This window comes from Heterodontus francisci, chromosome 2, assembly GCF_036365525.1.
Source record: "Heterodontus francisci isolate sHetFra1 chromosome 2, sHetFra1.hap1, whole genome shotgun sequence".
In the NCBI taxonomy this organism is placed as follows: Eukaryota; Metazoa; Chordata; class Chondrichthyes; order Heterodontiformes; family Heterodontidae; genus Heterodontus; species Heterodontus francisci.
Genome location: NC_090372.1, coordinates 128,633,609 through 128,651,841, shown reverse-complemented (window position 1 = coordinate 128,651,841; position 18,233 = coordinate 128,633,609). Strand labels below are relative to the sequence as shown.

General features: G+C 48.1%; 1 protein-coding gene across 9 annotated transcripts in view; it reads left to right on the top strand.

Moving 5' to 3' along the window:
• LOC137346782 (tyrosine-protein phosphatase non-receptor type 3-like) overlaps positions 1-18,233 on the top strand; it is a 360,471-nt gene that overhangs the window by 273,766 nt on the left and 68,472 nt on the right. For 8 of the 9 annotated variants that reach the window (XM_068010672.1, XM_068010633.1, XM_068010662.1 and 5 more), the window contains one exon: positions 5,232-5,378. The exons of the other annotated variant lie outside the window; for it this stretch is intronic. In XM_068010672.1, coding sequence (XP_067866773.1) covers positions 5,232-5,378 — 147 coding nt within the window. The remainder of the gene's footprint in view (positions 1-5,231; positions 5,379-18,233) is intronic. 9 annotated transcript variants of the gene reach the window in all.

Here is an 18,233-nt window from a genome sequence, read left to right as displayed (position 1 = left end):
CTGACGAGGTCAAAGGCTTTGGTGAGATCAATGAAAGCAATGTAGAGGGGCATCTGTTGTTCGCGGCATTTCTCCTGTATCTGACGAAGGGAGAACAGCATGTCAATGGTCGATCTCTCTGCTCGAAAGCCACACTGTGCCTCAGAGTAGACGCGCTCGGCCAGCTTCTGGAGCCTATTTAAAGCGACTCGAGCAAAGACTTTCCCCACTATGCTGAGCAGGGAGATTCCACTGTAGTTGTTGCAATCACCGCGGTCACCTTTGTTTTTATAGAGGGTGATGATATTGGCATCGCGCACGTCCTGAGGTACTGCTCCCTCGTTTCAGCACAGGCAAAGCAGTTCATGTAGTGCTGAGAGTATAGCAGGCTTGGCACTCTTGATTATTTCAGGGGTAATGCTGTCCTTCCCAGGGGCTTTTCCGCTGGCTAGAGAATCAATGGCATCACTGAGTTCCGATTTTGTTGGCTGTACGTCCAGCTCATCCATGACTGGTAGCAGTAGCCAGGTTCATGGCACCGTGGCTGGCTCTGCTGTTCAGAAGGGCGGGAATAAGAGTGGAAGGGCTATAGTCATCGGGGATTCGATTGTAAGGGGAGTAGATAGGCGGTTCTGTGGTCGAAAACAAGACTCCCGAATGGTATGTTGCCTCCCAGGTGCACGGGTCAGGGATGTCTCAGATCGGTTGCAGAACATTCTGAAAGGGGAGGGTGAACAGCCAGTTGTCGTTGTGCACATAGGCACCAATGATATAGGTAAAAAACGGGATGAGGTCCTACAAGCAGAATTTAGGGAGTTAGGGGCCAAGTTAAAAAGTAGGACCTCAGAGGTAGTAATCTCAGGATTGCTACCAGTGCCACGTGATAGTCAGAGTAAAAATGAAAGAATAGTCAGGATGAATGCGTGGCTTGAGAGATGGTGCAGGAGGGAGGGGTTCAGATTTTTGGGACATTGGGACCGGTTCTGGGGGAGGTGGGACTATTACAAATTGGACGGTCTACACCTGGGCCGGACTGGAACCAATGTCCTTGGGGGTGCTTTTGCTAACGCTGTTGGGGAGGGTTTAAACTAATGTGGCAGGAGGATGGGAACCAAATGAGGAGTTCAGTGGACAGTAAGGAGGTAGTAACTAAAGCCAGTAAGGAACTAGATAATGAAGTCAGCGTAACGAAGGGAAAAAGTAGGCAGGGAGCAGATGATGAACGCAAAGGGACTGGTGGTCTGAGGTGCATTTGTTTTAATGCAAGAAGTGTAGTAGGTAAGGCAGATGAACTTAGGGCTTGGATTAGTACCTGGGAGTATGATGTTATTGCTATTACTGAGACCTGGTTGAGGGAAGGGCATGATTGGCAACTAAATATCCCAGGATATCGATACTTCAGGCGGGATAGAGAGGGAGGTAAAAGGGGTGGAGGAGTTGCATTACTGGTCAAAGAGGATATCACAGCTGTGCTGAAGGAGGGCACTATGGAGGACTCGAGCAGTGAGGCAATACGGGCAGAACTCAGAAATAGGAAGGGTGCAGTAACAATGTTGGGGCTGTACTACAGGCCTCCCAACAGCGAGCGTGAGATAGAGGTACAAATATGTAAACAGATTATGGAAAGATGTAGGAGCAACAGGGTGGTGGTGATAGGAGATTTTAATTTTCCCAACATTGACTGGGATTCACTTAGCGTTAGAGGTCCAGATGGAGCAGAATTTAGAAGGAGCATCCAGGAGGGTTTTCTAGAGCAGTATGTAAATAGTCCAACTCGGGAAGGGGCCATACTGGACCTGGTGTTGGGGAATGAGCCCGGCCAGGTGGTTGAAGTTTCAGTAGGGGACTACTTTGGGAATAGTGATCACAATTCCGTAAGTTTTAGAATACTCATGGACAAAGACGAGAGTGGTCCTAAAGGAAGAGTGCTAAATTGGGGGAAGGCCAACTATACCAAAATTCGGCAGGAGCTGGGGAATGTAGATTGGGAGCAGCTGTTTGAAGGTAAATCCACATTTGATATGTGGGAGGCTTTTAAAGAGAGGTTGATTAGCGTGCAGGAGAGACATGTTCCTGTGAAAATGAGGGATAGAAATGGCAAGATTAGGGAATCATGGATGACAGGTGAAATTGTGAGACTAGCTAAGAGGAAAAAGGAAGCATACATAAGGTCTTGGAGGCTGAAGAAAGATGAAGCTTTGAAAGAATATCGGGAATGTAGGACCAATCTGAAACGAGGAATTAAGAGGGCTAAAAGGGGTCATGAAATATCGTTAGCAAACAGGATTAAGGAAAATCCCAAAGCCTTTTATTCATATATAAGGAGCAAGAGGGTAACTAGAGAAAGGATTGGCCCACTCAAGGACAAAGGAGGAAAGTTATGCGTGGAGTCAGAGAAAATGGGTGAGATTCTAAACGAGGACCTTGCATCGGTATTCACTGAGGAGAGGGACATGACGGATGTTGAGGTTAGGGACAGATGTTTGATTACTCTAGGTCAAGTCGGCATAAGGAGGGAGGAAGTGTTGGGTATTCCAAAAGGCATTAAGGTGGACAAGTCCCCAGGTCCGGATGGGATCTATCCCAGGTTACTGAGGGAAGCGAGAGAGGAAATAGCTGGGGCCTTAACAGATATCTTTGCAGCATTCTTAAACACGGGTGAGGTCCCGGAGGACTGGAGAATTGCTAATGTTGTCCCCTTGTTTAAGAAGGGTAGCAGGGATAATCCAGGTAATTATAGACCGGTGAGCCTGACGTCAGTGGTAGGGAAGCTGCTGGAGAAGATACTGAGGGATAGGATCTATTCCCATTTGGAAGAAAATGGGCTTATCAGTGATAGGCAACATGGTTTTGTGCAGGGAAGGTCATGTCTTACCAACTTAATAGAATTCTTTGAGGAAGTGACAAAGTTGATTGATGAGGGAAGTGCTGTAGATGTCATATACATGGACTTCAGTAAGGCATTTGATAAGGTTCCCCATGGTAGGCTGATGGAGAAAGTGAAGTCGCATGGGGTCCAGGGTGTACTAGCTAGATGGATAAAGAACTGGCTGGGCAACAGGAGACAGAGAGTAGCAGTGGGTGGAAAGGAGTTTCTCAAAATGGAGACGTGTGACCAGTGGTGTTCCACAGGGATCCGTGCTGGGACCACTGTTGTTTGTGATATACATAAATGATTTGGAGGAAAGTATAGGTCTGATTAGCAAGTTTGCAGACGACACTAAGATTGGTGGAGTAGCAGATAGTGAAGGGGACTGTCAGAGAATACAGCAGAATATAGATAGATTGGAGAGTTGGGCAGAGAAATGGCAGATGGAGTTCAGTCAGGGCAAATGCGAGGTGATGCATTTTGGAAGATCCAATTCAAGAGTGAACTATACAGTAAATGGAAAAGTCCTGGGGAAAATTGATGTACAGAGAGATTTGGGTGTTCAGGTCCATTGTTCACTGAAGGTGGCAACGCAGGTCAATAGAGTGGGCAAGAAGGCATACGGCATGCTTTCCTTCATCGGACGGGGTATTGAGTACAAGGGTTGGCAGGTCATGTTACAGTTGTATAAGACTTTGGTTCGGCCACATTTGGAATACTGCGTGCAGTTCTGATCGCAACATTACCAAAAGGATGTAGATGCTTTGGAGAGGGTGCAGAGGAGGTTCACCAGGATGTTGCCTGGTATGGAGGTCGCTAGCTATGAAGAGAGGTTGAGTAGATTAGGATTATTTTCATTAGAAAGACGGAGGTTGAGGGGGGACCTGATTGAGGTGTACAAAATCATGAGAGGTATAGACAGGGTGGATAGCAAGAAGCTTTTTCCCAGAGTGGGGGATTCAATTACTAGGGGTCACGAGTTCAAAGTGAGAGGGGAAAAGTTTAGGGGGGATATGCATGGAAAGTTCTGTACGCAGAGGGTGGTGGGTGCCTGGAACGCGTTGCCAGCGGAGGTGGTAGACGCGGGCACGATAGCGTCTTTTAAGATGTATCTAGACAGATACATGAATGGGCAGGAAGCAAAGAGATGCAGACCCTTAGAAAATAGGCGACATGTTTAGATAGAGGATCTGGATCGGCGCAGGCTTGGAGGGCCGAAGGGCCTGTTCCTGTGCTGTAATTTCCTTTGTTCTTTGGTAGAGGCTGGGCTACATTGAGGGCAGTCTCAGTGACAACATTCTCCCTGGAGTACAGTTCTAGGTAGTGCTCAACCCAGCGGTCCATTTGCTTGATTTGGTCAGTGATTATGTCCCCTGATTTAGATTTGAGGGGGGCGATCTTCTTGATGGTTGGCCCAAAAGCTCTCTTGATGCCATCATACATTCCTCTGATGTTTCCGGTGTCTGAGGCCAGCTGAATATGACTGCATAGGTGTTGCCAGTAGTCATTTGCGCAGCGCCTGGCTGTTCTTTGTGCAGTGCTTCTGGCTGCTTTAAGTGCTACGGATGTTAACTCGCTGGGGGCTTTCTTGTAGTTCAACAGTGCAATGCGCTTAGCGGCTATGACAGGTTCCAGCTCCTCAGTATGAGATTGAAACCAGTCTGCATTCCTCTTTGCACGTTTGCCGTAGGTGGTCAAAGCTGACTCATAGATGGCGTCTCTAATGTGGGCCCACTTGGTCTCAGCATCCCCTGTGGGAGTGTTTTGAAGGGCTGTTGCAAGTGAATTTAGAAATTTTTCTAACAGCTGTGGATGAGAAATACCAATGTACATTGCATTTAAAATGGACTGGCAAGAAATGTGAGGCACTTCAAATTTTCTGTATGAAAGAAATCTAATCTCTATTGTACATCCTGAAATATGAAATTTGAACTGTTTTGTAATATAGTTTTGAAAATTTTTATGAATAAGGTATATTTTTGGAAAAAATGTAGAAGAAGACATGGATCTGTGGATGCTTTCCCTCCCCATTCATCTGTACTACCACCGCATCACAGGGCCCCTTGGCGGGTGGTGTAGCAGCGATATTGGGCTTGAACTGTTCGTGAAAAGGAAGAGGACCTTGTACCTGTCTCCTCTGACTATATTCCACCTTCAGCACTTAATGCTGAAGGCCCAGTCTCTGCAAGGTATTTAATAAAATGAGAGCTGTTTTGGGAATAAAAATAATTTCTGCTATATTCAGTTTTAGCATAAAAAGGAAAAATGTCAAACTTATCAAGATGTGAACTATTAGAATGGAAAATATTAAGATTAATGTGTTCTGATAACTGTACTAACATAAATTGCATCACTGCAGTGTTCTACTTTTGTTCCTCTGCAGATGGAAATCTGCCATACCACTATCCTAAATAAGTACATAGCATCCCAAGGTCCACTCCCGCATACCTGTCCACATTTTTGGCAAATAATCTGGGAGCAAAATTCATCTTTAATTGTCATGCTAACAACACTGACAGAAAGGGGACGGGTAAGTGTTTTGATATTTTCACATTTGGAGTCATGTAAAGTCATGTTATTTCAGTGAGATTGTGACTATTCTAGATTATTGACATGCATGTGACATCAAAATTTAGGAGTGTTATTTAAATCAATTGCTGAAGACATTTATTAATGGAACATAGTCACTTTGCTCAGCTGTAAATCTAAAGGTATTCCCAATCATTCAGCAAGTTTATTGAGTGAGTAGCTGACCTATACACAACAGGAAAGACTAGGATTTCATCCCTTGTCTATGCTAAATTAACAGATTTAGCCAAAGCAGGAGCAGAGGAATGATAATTGGCTTCAGTACCCTGGGTTAAGAGTCAAAAGTAAGTCAGGATTCTTGTTCTCAACTGCTATGCAATAAACCTTGCTGTAATTTCACATGTCTGGTCATCAAATGAAGAATTCCTATAGCTGAATACCTTCTGACACTCGCTTTCAAGTTGTAGGCACAATAATAGTCACTTGGGCAAGTTACCAGAGCAATCAGCACTCATGGAATCATCACCGAGCAAGAATGGAATGTCTCCAAGAAAAAGGAGAGGAAACGAAGAAAGTCAATGGGCAGGATTTGGAGTATTCAGTTGGGACCCTGACTTTGGAGTCAAATGAGGGGTCACAACCCCGCACTGTATGGGAAACAGTCACCCGGCCGTGATTTTCCCCAAATTGGCCAGTTAGTGGCCAGAGAGCAGGCTCGCTGTCCAATTAAGGATGACTGGTGGGCTCTCAAAGCTGGAAGGCCAGTAGGAGGCCCTTCAGCTTAAAAGAAGCTGCAGCCTGCTGTTCAGGTTAGAGAAAGAGGGGGTATCTCGACCGTAAGTTGCCCTCTTTCCAACCTTTTAAACTTTTAACTTAAAAAATTCCCCCAGCAGCTGAGCCACCATTGTGGAGGCAGCCTCCAAGCCTGCCTGGAGCGCCTCCCCCCGCCTCCCCCCACCTTCCACACCCCGTTTGCCACTGGGAGGCTGCCTTCAGGCAGCTGGCCTAGTCCCCAATGCCTCAGGGGTCCTGCAGGCCAATTGGAAAATTCCAGTCCGCCTCTGATAAGCTTTAATAGGTCTTAATTGGCCACCCACTGTGGGTGGGTTGCCCTGCCAACTGAGATCCCGGAGGCGAGATGGTTCTGCCACAAGTGCCAGTGAGGCGAATTATCACACCACCCACCACCGTAATTGAAAGCAAAAATCCTGCCTAATGTACCTATTCAAAAATCTGCTGGAAACAGACATGCACTATTGGAAAGATGGTTCAGTTGCCTTTTATAAAAAAATTTATTACGGTTTCCTAAAATAAATTCAGTTGATACATCAATAATTGTCTGGCTCCACTGCTGGTGTGGAAGACAGGAGCACATGTTTCAGTATGATTTATTATGTTAGAAAAGTTTTTTTTAATGTACAGTGGCAAGGGAAACACCTGGGTGCTCAAAGGACTCAAACACTTTTCTAAGGGATTTGCTTGCTTTTGTGGTGGATCCTTAATGTTTTTTACAAAAAATTTTTAAAGGAGAAAGTGATTCAGAAATCTCAGTCATTAAAAATGAATTGATGTGTTTTCTGGATTTTTCCCATAGACCAAAGATGTTTTTCCCCTATAATGTGCACCATAAACAAAAGTTTAAATTGACAGATTATACCAAATCAGAATCTTACGTTTCAGAAGTAGTATAATTACAATATTTTAATTGCACTTCTTACATCAACTGTTCATTCGTCAGCAACATTATTTCTTTTTAAAAGTTACATACAAAATTGCCAAAATAGGGAATAGTAGTTTAAACTTAGATTCTACATTAGCTTTATTCTATTTGGTGCTCTTTTTACTCAAGCTTATACACAGAGAACTTCATTTTTAGAGCGAGCTTCTCCAAAAAGATTTTTCACAAGTACATTCAAGATTTATTATTTTCCTAGTAGGAGTGCTTCAAAATGCATATGATTTGGTTCTTTGTAAAAGAGATTTTCTTTATTTTGGAAAACTTGCATTGGAAAATATCATCTGATATCACTGGGCTTCCACATTGCAAGTGTTATCATTAACAGTTAAAACCAAAATCAGTGATTGGCCTTCAACCTGTGCAGCTAAAGTGAAGTGGTATTAAAAGCGATCCCATTTTCTTCCTGCTAATTAATTGCTCTTGGTTTTCTAGCACTAGTATCATTGGCCATCGCCATGGAAATTGGTGTTGGCCAGTTATAATCATAAAAAGAAAGACTTGCATTTCTATAGCACCTTTAATGACCTCAGGATGTCCCAAAGGACTTTACAGCCAATGAAGTACTTTTTGAAGTATAGCCACTGTTGTAATGTAGGAAACGCAGCAGCCAATTTACACATAGCAAGCTTCCACAAACAGCAATGTTACTATGGCCAGATAATCTATTTTTTGTATTGTTGATTGAGTGATAGATATTGGCCAAGTCATTCATGCTCTTCTTTGAAATAGTTTCATGGGATCTTTTATGGCCACCTGAAAAGGTAAACTCAGTTTAACCTGTCATCCAAAAGAGAGCATATCCAACAATGCAGTACTTCCTCACTTATTGCACTGGAATGTCAGCCTAGATTTTTACGCTCAAGTCCTGGAATGGGACATGAACCCACAATCTTTTGACTCAGAGGTGAGAGTGCTACCAGCTAAGCCATGACTTGACATCTAACATACTAACACACTGAATAACATGTTGTGATTTCATTGCATGTCCCTGATTCAACACGTAAGATGAATAACATGTCTTGCAATTTAGTTTTATAATGGATTATGGATCAGTCACAAATCTTAGGCGTATGATAATTTTCAAACTAAATCACAGTGAGGGAAAGTGGCAGCATGAATGGAATGAAGGGGAAGGAAAGAAGGCCCACATAAATTGAGGAGGGGATGAGATAGAGAATTGAGGGAGGTAGAGGGTAGGGAGTACACCTGGATGGGGCGAGGAAAACTTTTGAGGAGGAGAGGAGAATAACCGTTGAGGTTCTCCCTTGCCCTCACCCTGAACTTGCATCTTTCTCTAGTTTCTCTCCTGTCTCCCTCATGGCTTCTCGGAGCTCATCTTGTCCTCAAGACCCACTTCCTGCTCCCTCGACACTATTCCCACTAAATTGCTGACCACCCAACTTCCCCCACCTTGTCCCCATGTTAGGTGATATTGTTAAACGTTCTCTCCTTTCAAGTACTGCCCCTCTCTTTAAATCTGGCTTAATCACCCTTTTCTCACTGTCCTTGCAAACTACCACCCCATCTCCAATCTCCCTTTCTTCTCCAAAGTCATTGAACATGTTGCCTCCCAAATCCGTTCCCATCTTTCCCAGAACTCCATGTTTGAATCCCTGCAATCAGGTTTCCATCATTGCCACAATACTGAAACAGCTCGTATCAAAGTTACAAATGCCAACCTATATGATTGTGACAAAGGTAAACTATCTCTCTTTGTCCTTCTCAACCTGTCTGCAGCCTTTGACACGGTTGATCACACCGTCCTCAACCAGCGCCTCTCCACTGTCATCTAACCGGGTGGGACTGCACTCATCTGGTTCCATTCCTATCTAATCATAGCTAAAGTATCACTTGCAGTGGCTTCTCTTAATGCTCCTGCACAGTTACATCTGGCATCCCCCAAGGATCTATCCTATTTCTCATCTACATGCTGCCCCTCTGCAACATTATCCAAAAGCATTGCTTTTTACATGGACACTGACAACAGCCACCACTAGCACACAACCACCTCTCTCAACACCTCTATTGTTGCTAAGCTATCAGGCTGCTTATCCGTCATCCTGTGCTGGATGAGTAGAAAGTTCCTCCAATTAAACATTGGTGAAGACTGAAACCTTTGTCTTCAGTCCCTGCTCCAAACTCTGCTCCCGAGCTACTGACTTCATCCCTCTCCCTGGCAACAGTCTGAGTCTAAAGCAGACTGTTTGCAACCTGAGATATTTGACCCTGAGATGAGCATCTGACCACATATTCATGCCCATCAGTAAGAACGCCTATTTCCACCTCCCTAACTTCGCCTGACTTCATCCTGCCTCAGCTCATCTGCTGCTGAAATCTTCATCTATACCTTTGTTACCTCTAGACTTGACTATTCCAATGCAATGCCGATGGCCTCCCATATTCTACCCTCTGCAAAAGTGAGGTCATCCAAAACAGTGCTGCCGTATCCTTACTCTCACCAAGTCCCATTCACCTATCCCCTGTGCTTGCCGCCCTACATTGGCTCTATTTCAAGAACATTCTCATTCTTCTTTTCAAATCTCTCCATGGCCTTGCCCCTTCCCATTTCTGTCATCTTCACCAGACCCACAACTCTCCGAGACATTTGCGCTCATCTAATTCTGGCCACTTGAACATCCCAAATTTTAATTTAATTTAAATTTTTAATTTTAAAAATTATCAGGAGCCCGCCGGAAAGCCCCGAATCTGTCCGCAGTAAGCGGCTGTTGCCGATATCAGCAGCTGTCAGTTGTGAAACTGTCTTAAGATTTTTTAAAAATTAAAAACTGACCAACAATCTGCTGAGCGTCCCCGCTGACTGCAACTGTGAGAGAGAGAGAGAAAGAGAGCGAGACGGAAAAGGCGACAGACAGAGAGGGGGAGACAGAGAGGGGACAGGGGGAGAGAGAGTGGGGGGAGGCCGAGTAAGAGTGAGAGAGTGGGGGGAGGCCGAGTAAGAGTGAGAGAGTGGGGGGAGGCAGAGTGAGAGAGAAAGTGGAGGGAGGCAGAGTGAGAGAGAAAGTGGAGGGAGGCAGAGTGAGAGAGAAAGTGGTGGGAGGCAGAGAGAGAGAAAGAGTGGGGGCAGGCAGAGTGAGAGAGTGGGGGCAGGCAGAGTGAGAGAGTGGGGGCAGGCAGAGTGAGAGAGTGGGGGCAGGCAGAGTGAGAGAGTGGGGGCAGGCAGAGTGAGAGTGGAGGGAGGCAGAGTGAGAGAGTGGAGGGAGGCAGAGTGAGAGAGTGGAGGGAGGCAGAGTGAGAGAGTGGAGGGAGGCAGAGTGAGACAGTGGGGGCAGGCAGAGTGAGAGAGTGGGGGCAGGCAGAGTGAGAGAGTGGGGGCAGGCAGAGTGAGAGAGTGGAGGGAGGCAGAGTGAGAGAGTGGAGGGAGGCAGAGTGAGAGAGTGGAGGGAGGCAGAGTGAGACAGTGGAGGGAGGCAGAGTGAGACAGTGGGGGCAGGCAGAGTGAGAGAGTGGGGGCAGGCAGAGTGAGAGAGTGTGGGCAGGCAGAGTGAGAGAGTGGGGGCAGGCAGAGTGAGAGAGTGGGGGCAGGCAGAGTGAGAGAGTGGGGGCAGGCAGAGTGAGAGAGTGGGGGCAGGCAGAGTGAGAGAGTGGGGGGAGGCAGAGTGAGAGTGGGGGGAGGCAGAGTGAGAGTGGAGGGAGGCAGAGTGAGAGAGTGGAGGGAGGCAGAGAGAGTGGAGGGAGGCAGAGTGAGAGAGTGGAGGGAGGCAGAGTGAGAGAGTGGAGGGAGGCAGAGTGAGAGAGTGGAGGGAGGCAGAGTGAGAGAGTGGAGGGAGGCAGAGTGAGAGAGTGGAGGGAGGCAGAGTGAGAGAGTGGAGGGAGGCAGAGTGAGAGAGTGGAGGGAGGCAGAGTGAGAGAGTGGAGGGAGGCAGAGTGAGAGAGTGGAGGGAGGCAGAGTGAGAGAGTGGAGGGAGGCAGAGTGAGAGAGTGGAGGGAGGCAGAGTGAGAGAGTGGAGGGAGGCAGAGTGAGAGAGTGGAGGGAGGCAGAGTGAGAGAGTGGAGGGAGGCAGAGTGAGAGAGTGGAGGGAGGCAGAGTGAGAGAGTGGAGGGAGGCAGAGTGAGAGAGTGGAGGGAGGCAGAGTGAGAGTGTGGAGGGAGGCAGAGTGAGAGTGTGGAGGGAGGCAGAGTGAGAGTGTGGAGGGAGGCAGAGTGAGAGTGTGGAGGGAGGCAGAGTGAGAGTGTGGAGGGAGGCAGAGTGAGAGTGTGGAGGGAGGCAGAGTGAGAGTGTGGAGGGAGGCAGAGTGAGAGTGTGGAGGGAGGCAGAGTGAGAGTAAGAGTGGGGGGAGGCAGAGTGAGAGAAAGAGTGGGGGGAGGCAGAGTGAGAGAGAGAGTGGGGGGAGGCAGAGTGAGAGAGAGAGTGGGGGGAGGCAGAGTGAGAGAGAGAGTGGGGGGAGGCAGAGTGAGAGAGAGAGAGTGGGGGGAGGCAGAGTGAGAGAGAGTGAGTGGGGGGAGGCACAGTGAGAGAGAGAGAGAGTGGGGGGAGGCAGAGTGAGAGAGAGAGTGGGGGGAGGCAGAGTGAGAGAGAGAGAGAGAGTGGGGGGAGGCAGAGTGAGAGAGAGAGTGGGGGGAGGCAGAGTGAGAGACAAAGTGGGGGGAGGCAGAGTGAGAGAGTGGAGGGAGGCAGAGTGAGAGAGAAAGTGGGGGGAGGCAGAGTGAGAGAGAAAGTGGGGGGAGGCAGAGTGAGAGAGAAAGTGGGGGGAGGCAGAGTGAGAGAGAGAGTGGAGGGAGGCAGAGTGAGAGAGAGAGTGGAGGGAGGCAGAGTGAGAGAGAGAGTGGGGGGAGGCAGAGTGGGAGAGAGAGTGGGGGGAGGCAGAGTGGGAGAGAGAGTGGGGGGAGGCAGAGTGAGAGAGAGAGTGGGGGGAGGCAGAGTGAGAGAGAGAGTGGGGGGAGGCAGAGTGAGAGAGAGAGTGGGGGGAGGCAGAGTGAGAGAGAGAGTGGGGGGAGGCAGAGTGAGAGAGAGAGTGGGGGGAGGCAGAGTGAGAGAGAGAGTGGGGGGAGGCAGAGTGAGAGAGAGAGTGGGGGAGGAGGCAGAGTGAGAGAGAGTGTGTGGGGGGAGGCACAGTGAGAGAGAGAGAGTGGGGGAAGGCACAGTGAGAGAGAGAGAGTGGGGGAAGGCACAGTGAGAGAGAGAGAGAGAGTGGGGGGAGGCAGAGTGAGAGAGAGAGTGGGGGAAGGCACAGTGAGAGAGAGAGAGTGGGGGAAGGCACAGTGAGAGAGAGAGAGAGAGTGGGGGGAGGCACAGTGAGAGAGAGAGAGAGAGTGGGGGGAGGCACAGTGAGAGAGAGAGTGGGGGAAGGCACAGTGAGAGAGAGAGAGTGGGGGGAGGCACAGTGAGTGAGAGAGAGAGAGTGGGGGGAGGCACAGTGAGAGAGAGAGTGTGGGGGGAGGCAGAGTGAGAGAGAAAGTGGGGGGAGGCAGAGTGAGAGAGTGATGGGAGGCAGAGTGAGAGAGAAAGTGGGGGGAGGCAGAGTGAGAGAGAGAGTGGGGGGAGGCAGAGTGAGAGAGAGAGTGGAGGGAGGCAGAGTGAGAGAGAGAGTGGAGGGAGGCAGTGAGAGAGAGAGTGGAGGGAGGCAGTGAGAGAGAGAGTGGAGGGAGGCAGTGAGAGAGAGAGTGGAGGGAGGCAGAGTGAGAGAGAGAGTGGAGGGAGGCAGAGTGAGAGAGAGAGAGTGGGGGGAGGCACAGTGAGTGAGAGAGAGAGAGTGGGGGGAGGCACAGTGAGTGAGAGAGAGAGAGTGGGGGGAGGCACAGTGAGTGAGAGAGAGAGAGTGGGGGGAGGCAGAGTGAGAGAGAGAGTGTGGGGGGAGGCAGAGTGAGAGAGAGAGTGGGGGGAGGCAGAGTGAGTCAGAGAGAGAGAGAGAGTGGGGGGAGGCAGAGTGAGAGAGAGAGTGGGGGGAGGCAGAGTGAGAGAGAGAGAGTGGGGGAAGGCACAGTGAGAGAGAGAGAGAGAGTGGGGGGAGGCAGAGTGAGAGAGAGAGAGTGGGGGGAGGCACAGTGAGAGAGAGAGAGAGAGAGAGAGAGTGGGGGGAGGCACAGTGAGAGAGAGAGAGAGAGAGTGGGGGGAGGCACAGTGAGTGAGAGAGAGAGAGTGGGGGGAGGCAGAGTGAGAGAGAGAGAGAGAGTGGGGGGAGGCAGAGTGAGAGAGAGAGAGAGAGTGGGGGGAGGCAGAGTGAGAGAGAGAGTGTGGGGGGAGGCAGAGTGAGAGAGAGAGTGGGGGGAGGCAGAGTGAGAGAGAAAGTGATGGGAGGCAGAGAGAGAGAAAGTGGGGGGAGGCAGAGTGAGAGAGAGAGTGGAGGGAGGCAGAGTGAGAGAGAGAGTGGAGGGAGGCAGAGTGAGAGAGAGAGTGGGGGGAGGCAGAGTGAGAGAGAGAGTGGGGGGAGGCAGAGTGAGAGAGAGAGTGGGGGGAGGCAGAGTGAGAGAGAGAGTGGGGGGAGGCAGAGTGAGAGAGAGTGTGGGGGGAGGCAGAGTGAGAGAGAGAGTGGGGGGAGGCAGAGTGAGAGAGAGAGAGTGTGGGAGGAGGCAGAGTGAGAGAGAGAGTGTGGGAGGAGGCAGAGTGAGAGAGAGAGTGTGGGAGGAGGCAGAGTGAGAGAGAGAGTGTGGGGGGAGGCAGAGTGAGAGAGAGAGTGTGGGGGGAGGCAGAGTGAGAGAGAGAGTGGGGGGAGGCAGAGTGAGAGAGAGAGTGGGGGGAGGCAGAGTGAGAGAGAGAGTGGGGGGAGGCAGAGTGAGAGAGAGAGTGGGGGGAGGCAGAGTGAGAGAGAGAGTGGGGGGAGGCAGAGTGAGAGAGAGAGAGTGTGGGAGGAGGCAGAGTGAGAGAGAGAGTGTGGGAGGAGGCAGAGTGAGAGAGAGAGTGTGGGAGGAGGCAGAGTGAGAGAGAGAGTGTGGGGGGAGGCAGAGTGAGAGAGAGAGTGTGGGGGGAGGCAGAGTGAGAGAGAGAGTGGGGGGAGGCAGAGTGAGAGAGAGAGTGGGGGGAGGCAGAGTGAGAGAGAGAGAGTGGGGGGGAGGCAGAGTGAGAATGAGAGAGAGAGAGACACATTGGGGGGGCAGAGTGAGAGAGAGAACGGGGGACAGAGAGGGGGGGAACAGAAAGAGGAGGCACAGAGCGAGGATGACACGAGGGGGGTACACAGAGAGAGGGAGAGCTAGTGATCAGATCACTCCTGACAGATGGACATTCGGAATGACAGATTCGGAATACTCTGCATCGCTACAACAGTGTGCGAGCAACCATTGACTACTTGTGCATGCAAAAAAATGCCAGGTATCTCACTAAATCAGTGTCTAACATAGCGATGAGAAAGTAGGTCAATAAATTAGTCTTCTCATTTCAACCTTCTGCACAAAAATGTACATTTTGATTAATAGTAAAATAAATTTTTAATACCTTTATCTTTCCAAAATTCTCACCAGCCCCCTGTGTAAGACAAAAATTTTAATGTGCCCCCCGCCCCCAGGCGGAAAGGTTGGGCAACCCTGATGTAAAAGATCCATGGCACTATTTTGAAGAAGAGCAGGAGAGTTATCCCCGGTGTCCTGGCCAATCAGCATCACAAAAGCAGATGATCTGGTCATTATTACATTGCTGTTTTTTGGAGTTTGCTGTGTGCATACTGGCTGCCATGTTTCCTGCAACACAACAGTGACTACACATCAAAAGTACTTCATTGACTGTAAAGTGCTTTGAGACGTCCGGTGATCGTGAAGGACGCTATATAAATGTAATTTTTTTTAATGTAATGTGACCTTTGTTCCGTGGCAGACTTCTGTACTGAGCAGTGATCTATCTGATGGCTAAAATGACAATTGAACAAAGAAAAAATGCAGAATGGGTCTCACCAGGGCTTTATACAATTACAGCAAGACATCTTTACTCCTGTACTCAAATCCCCTTGCAATAAAGGCCAACATACCACTTGCCTTCCTAATTGCTTGCTGCAGCTGTGTACTAGCTTTTCATGACGCATGAACAGGGACACCCAGGTCCCTTTAGACATCAACACTTCCCAACCTCTCTCCATTTGAGAAATACTCTGCCTTTCTGTTTTTCTGCCAAAAGTGGATCACTTCACACTGATTCACATTAAATTCCATCTGCCATGTTCTTGCCCAAACACGTAGCCTGTCCATATCCCCTTGATACTTCCTTGCATGCTCCTCACAACTTACATTCCCAACTAATTTGTGTCATTAGCAAATTTGGAAAAATTACATGTGGTCTCCACATCCAGATCATTTATAAAGCTTGTGAACAGCTGTGGCACTAGCACTGATCCTTGCGGTACCCCACTAGTAACCGCCTACCATCCTGAGAATGACCCATTTATTCCTATTCTCTGTTTTCTGTCTGTTAACCAATTCTTAATCCATAGCAGTATATTACCCCCAATCCCAATGTGCTCTAATTTTGTTTACTAATCTCCTGTGTGGGATCTTATCAAAAGCCTTTTGAAAATCCAAATACACAACATCCACTGGTTCTCCTTTATCTATGCTACAAATAACATCTGCAAAAAAACTCCCAACAGGTTTGTCAACATGATTTCCCTTTCATAAATCCATGTTGACTCTGCCAAGTGTCCAGTTATCACATCCTTTATAATAGATTCTAACATTTTCCCTACGACTGACGTTAAACTTACAGATCTGTAGTTCTCCGTTTTCTCTCTTGCCCCCTTCTTAAATAGAGGGGTTACATTTACTACAAAGGTCCTCTACCAGTCTGCTCCCGCAGCGCAACACTACCCCCCAACTATCAAGATCCACAGCGAACCACTGGACAATGTTAATCACTTCCCATTCCTTGGGAGCCTCCTCTCAAAGGACAGACATCGATGATGAAACATAGCATCACTTCCAGTGTGCCAGCACAGCCTTCGGTCATCAGAGGAAAAGAGTGTTTGATGACAAAGACCTCAAACCTGGCACCAAGGTCATGGTCTACAGGGCCACAGTATTACCTGTCCTCCTGTATGTGTCGGAAACATGGACACTACAGCAGACATCTCAAAGCCATGGAGAGAGATCACCAGCGGTGCGTCTGCAAGATCCTGCAAATTCAGTGGAAGGAACTCCATTATCAGTGCCCTGACTCAGGCCAACATCCCCAGTATTGAGACACTGGTCATAGCTAGTCAGTTATGCTGGGCGGGCCACATCGTTCGCATGCCCGACACAAGACTCCCAAAACAAGCTTTCTACCCTGAGCTCCGTCATGGCAAGAGGCTTCCAGGAGGGCAGAGGAAACGCTACAAGGATGTCCTTAAAGTCTCCCTGAGAAATTGTGACATCTCCACCAATTCGTGGAAATCTCTTGCCGGAGACCACCCAAAATGGAGAAGAAGCATCCACGATGGTGTCAGCTAGTTTAAACAATGTCAACACGCCCAGGCTGTGACCAAGTGCAAACAGCGGAAGAAGCGTTCGGAATTTCAAGCATCCCATTTACTCGCCTTACCAACACCACCTGCCCCACCTGTGGCAGAGTGTGCGGATCCAGAATTGGACTATTCAGTCACCTAAGGACCCACAACCCTGGAGTGAAAGATTTGCTACTTTCCCGTCTGCAAGAACCTTTCCAGAATCTATAGGTGGGAATGTAAGCTGTGAGGATAACACAGATATAGATCAGTTAAGAGAGTGGGCAACAAAGTGGCAGACGGAATATAATGTGGAGAAGTGCAAGGTAATTTGGTAGTAAGAATAGAAAAGCAGAACATTTTTTTAAAAGGCATGCAACTTCTAAATGTTGATGTTCAGAGAGACTTGGATATACTTGCACAAGGAACACAGAAAGCTAACATGCAGGAACAGCAAGTCATTAGGAAAGCAAATGGCATGTTGGCCATTATTGCAAGTGGATTGGAGTACAAGGATAAGGAGGTTTTGCGACAATTGTGTAGGGCTTTGGTGAGACCGCAGCTGGAGTACTGTGTGCAGTTTTGTTCTCATATCTAAGGATATATTGTAGATTGCAGCATATAAGATGACCCCATTTTTCCAGCCCCAAAAATCATGTTTTTGCATATACTTGGCATATAAGTCGACCCCACCATTTCAACCACGACATACTATACTCACAGCAGTAGTCAGCCTCAATTCTTCGCCCCACAAATGCTTGTTTTACTTAACTTCTATCTGGGCACAAGGGATCAAGCAGGCAATACAGGCTCTGTTGCAAAGATGTTCTGGAGTTTAAGACACGCCCACACAGAACTGACTCTGTGTGGCGAATGACGAAGGGAAATGGATCCTCGAGCAAGAAGTATGAAGCTGGTTTCAAGCTAAAAGTCATAACATTTGCTAACCCATCAAATAACTGTGCTGCAGCGCGGGTATTCAATGTTAGTGAAAAACTGGTATGAGAGTGGAATAAGAACGAATCCACCCTGAAGAAGATGCCCAGGACCAAATGAGCTGTGAGAACAGGGACCAGTCACTGACCTGATCTTGAGAGGCATATATTGGAATGGGTCTTCGAAAATCTTCAGAATGGTTACATCGTCACCAGAAATACAATGCGTAAACACTTAAGTGAACCAAATCAAACCCTGAGTCCAGCAAAGATTTCAGAGAAACTGCTAGTCGGTGTAGCCGCTTTATGGAACAAAAATGTTTAGTGTTGTAGCAGAAGACTAAGATTTCCCAGAGACTACTAAAAGACATCAATGCCAAAATTACCAGTTTCCAGCGATTCATCATCAGACAGCAGCAAAACATGTGTACCCATACTGCCACATTGGCAACATGAATGAAATGCCCATGAATTTCGATATTCCCAGCAACCGAACTATGGAGTGAAAACTACAGGACATGAGACGACAAGATTCACGGTGGTACTAGCCCGCATGGCTGACAGAACGAAATTTAAGCTACGGTAATTTTCAAACGTAAAACCATGCTGAACACCTAATTCCCTGCAGGAGTTTCTGTGCATATCCATGACAATGGTTGAATGGATGAGGATGGAGTGAAGTTATGGATCGATAATGTGTGGAATAGGTGTCCCGATGGCCTATGTAAAGAATCAGCATATCAGTGTGGAGATGCATTCAGATCCCATATAACCGATGAGATCGAGGTGCCTGCACCGAGTAGAATAAGTGAATGGTTGAC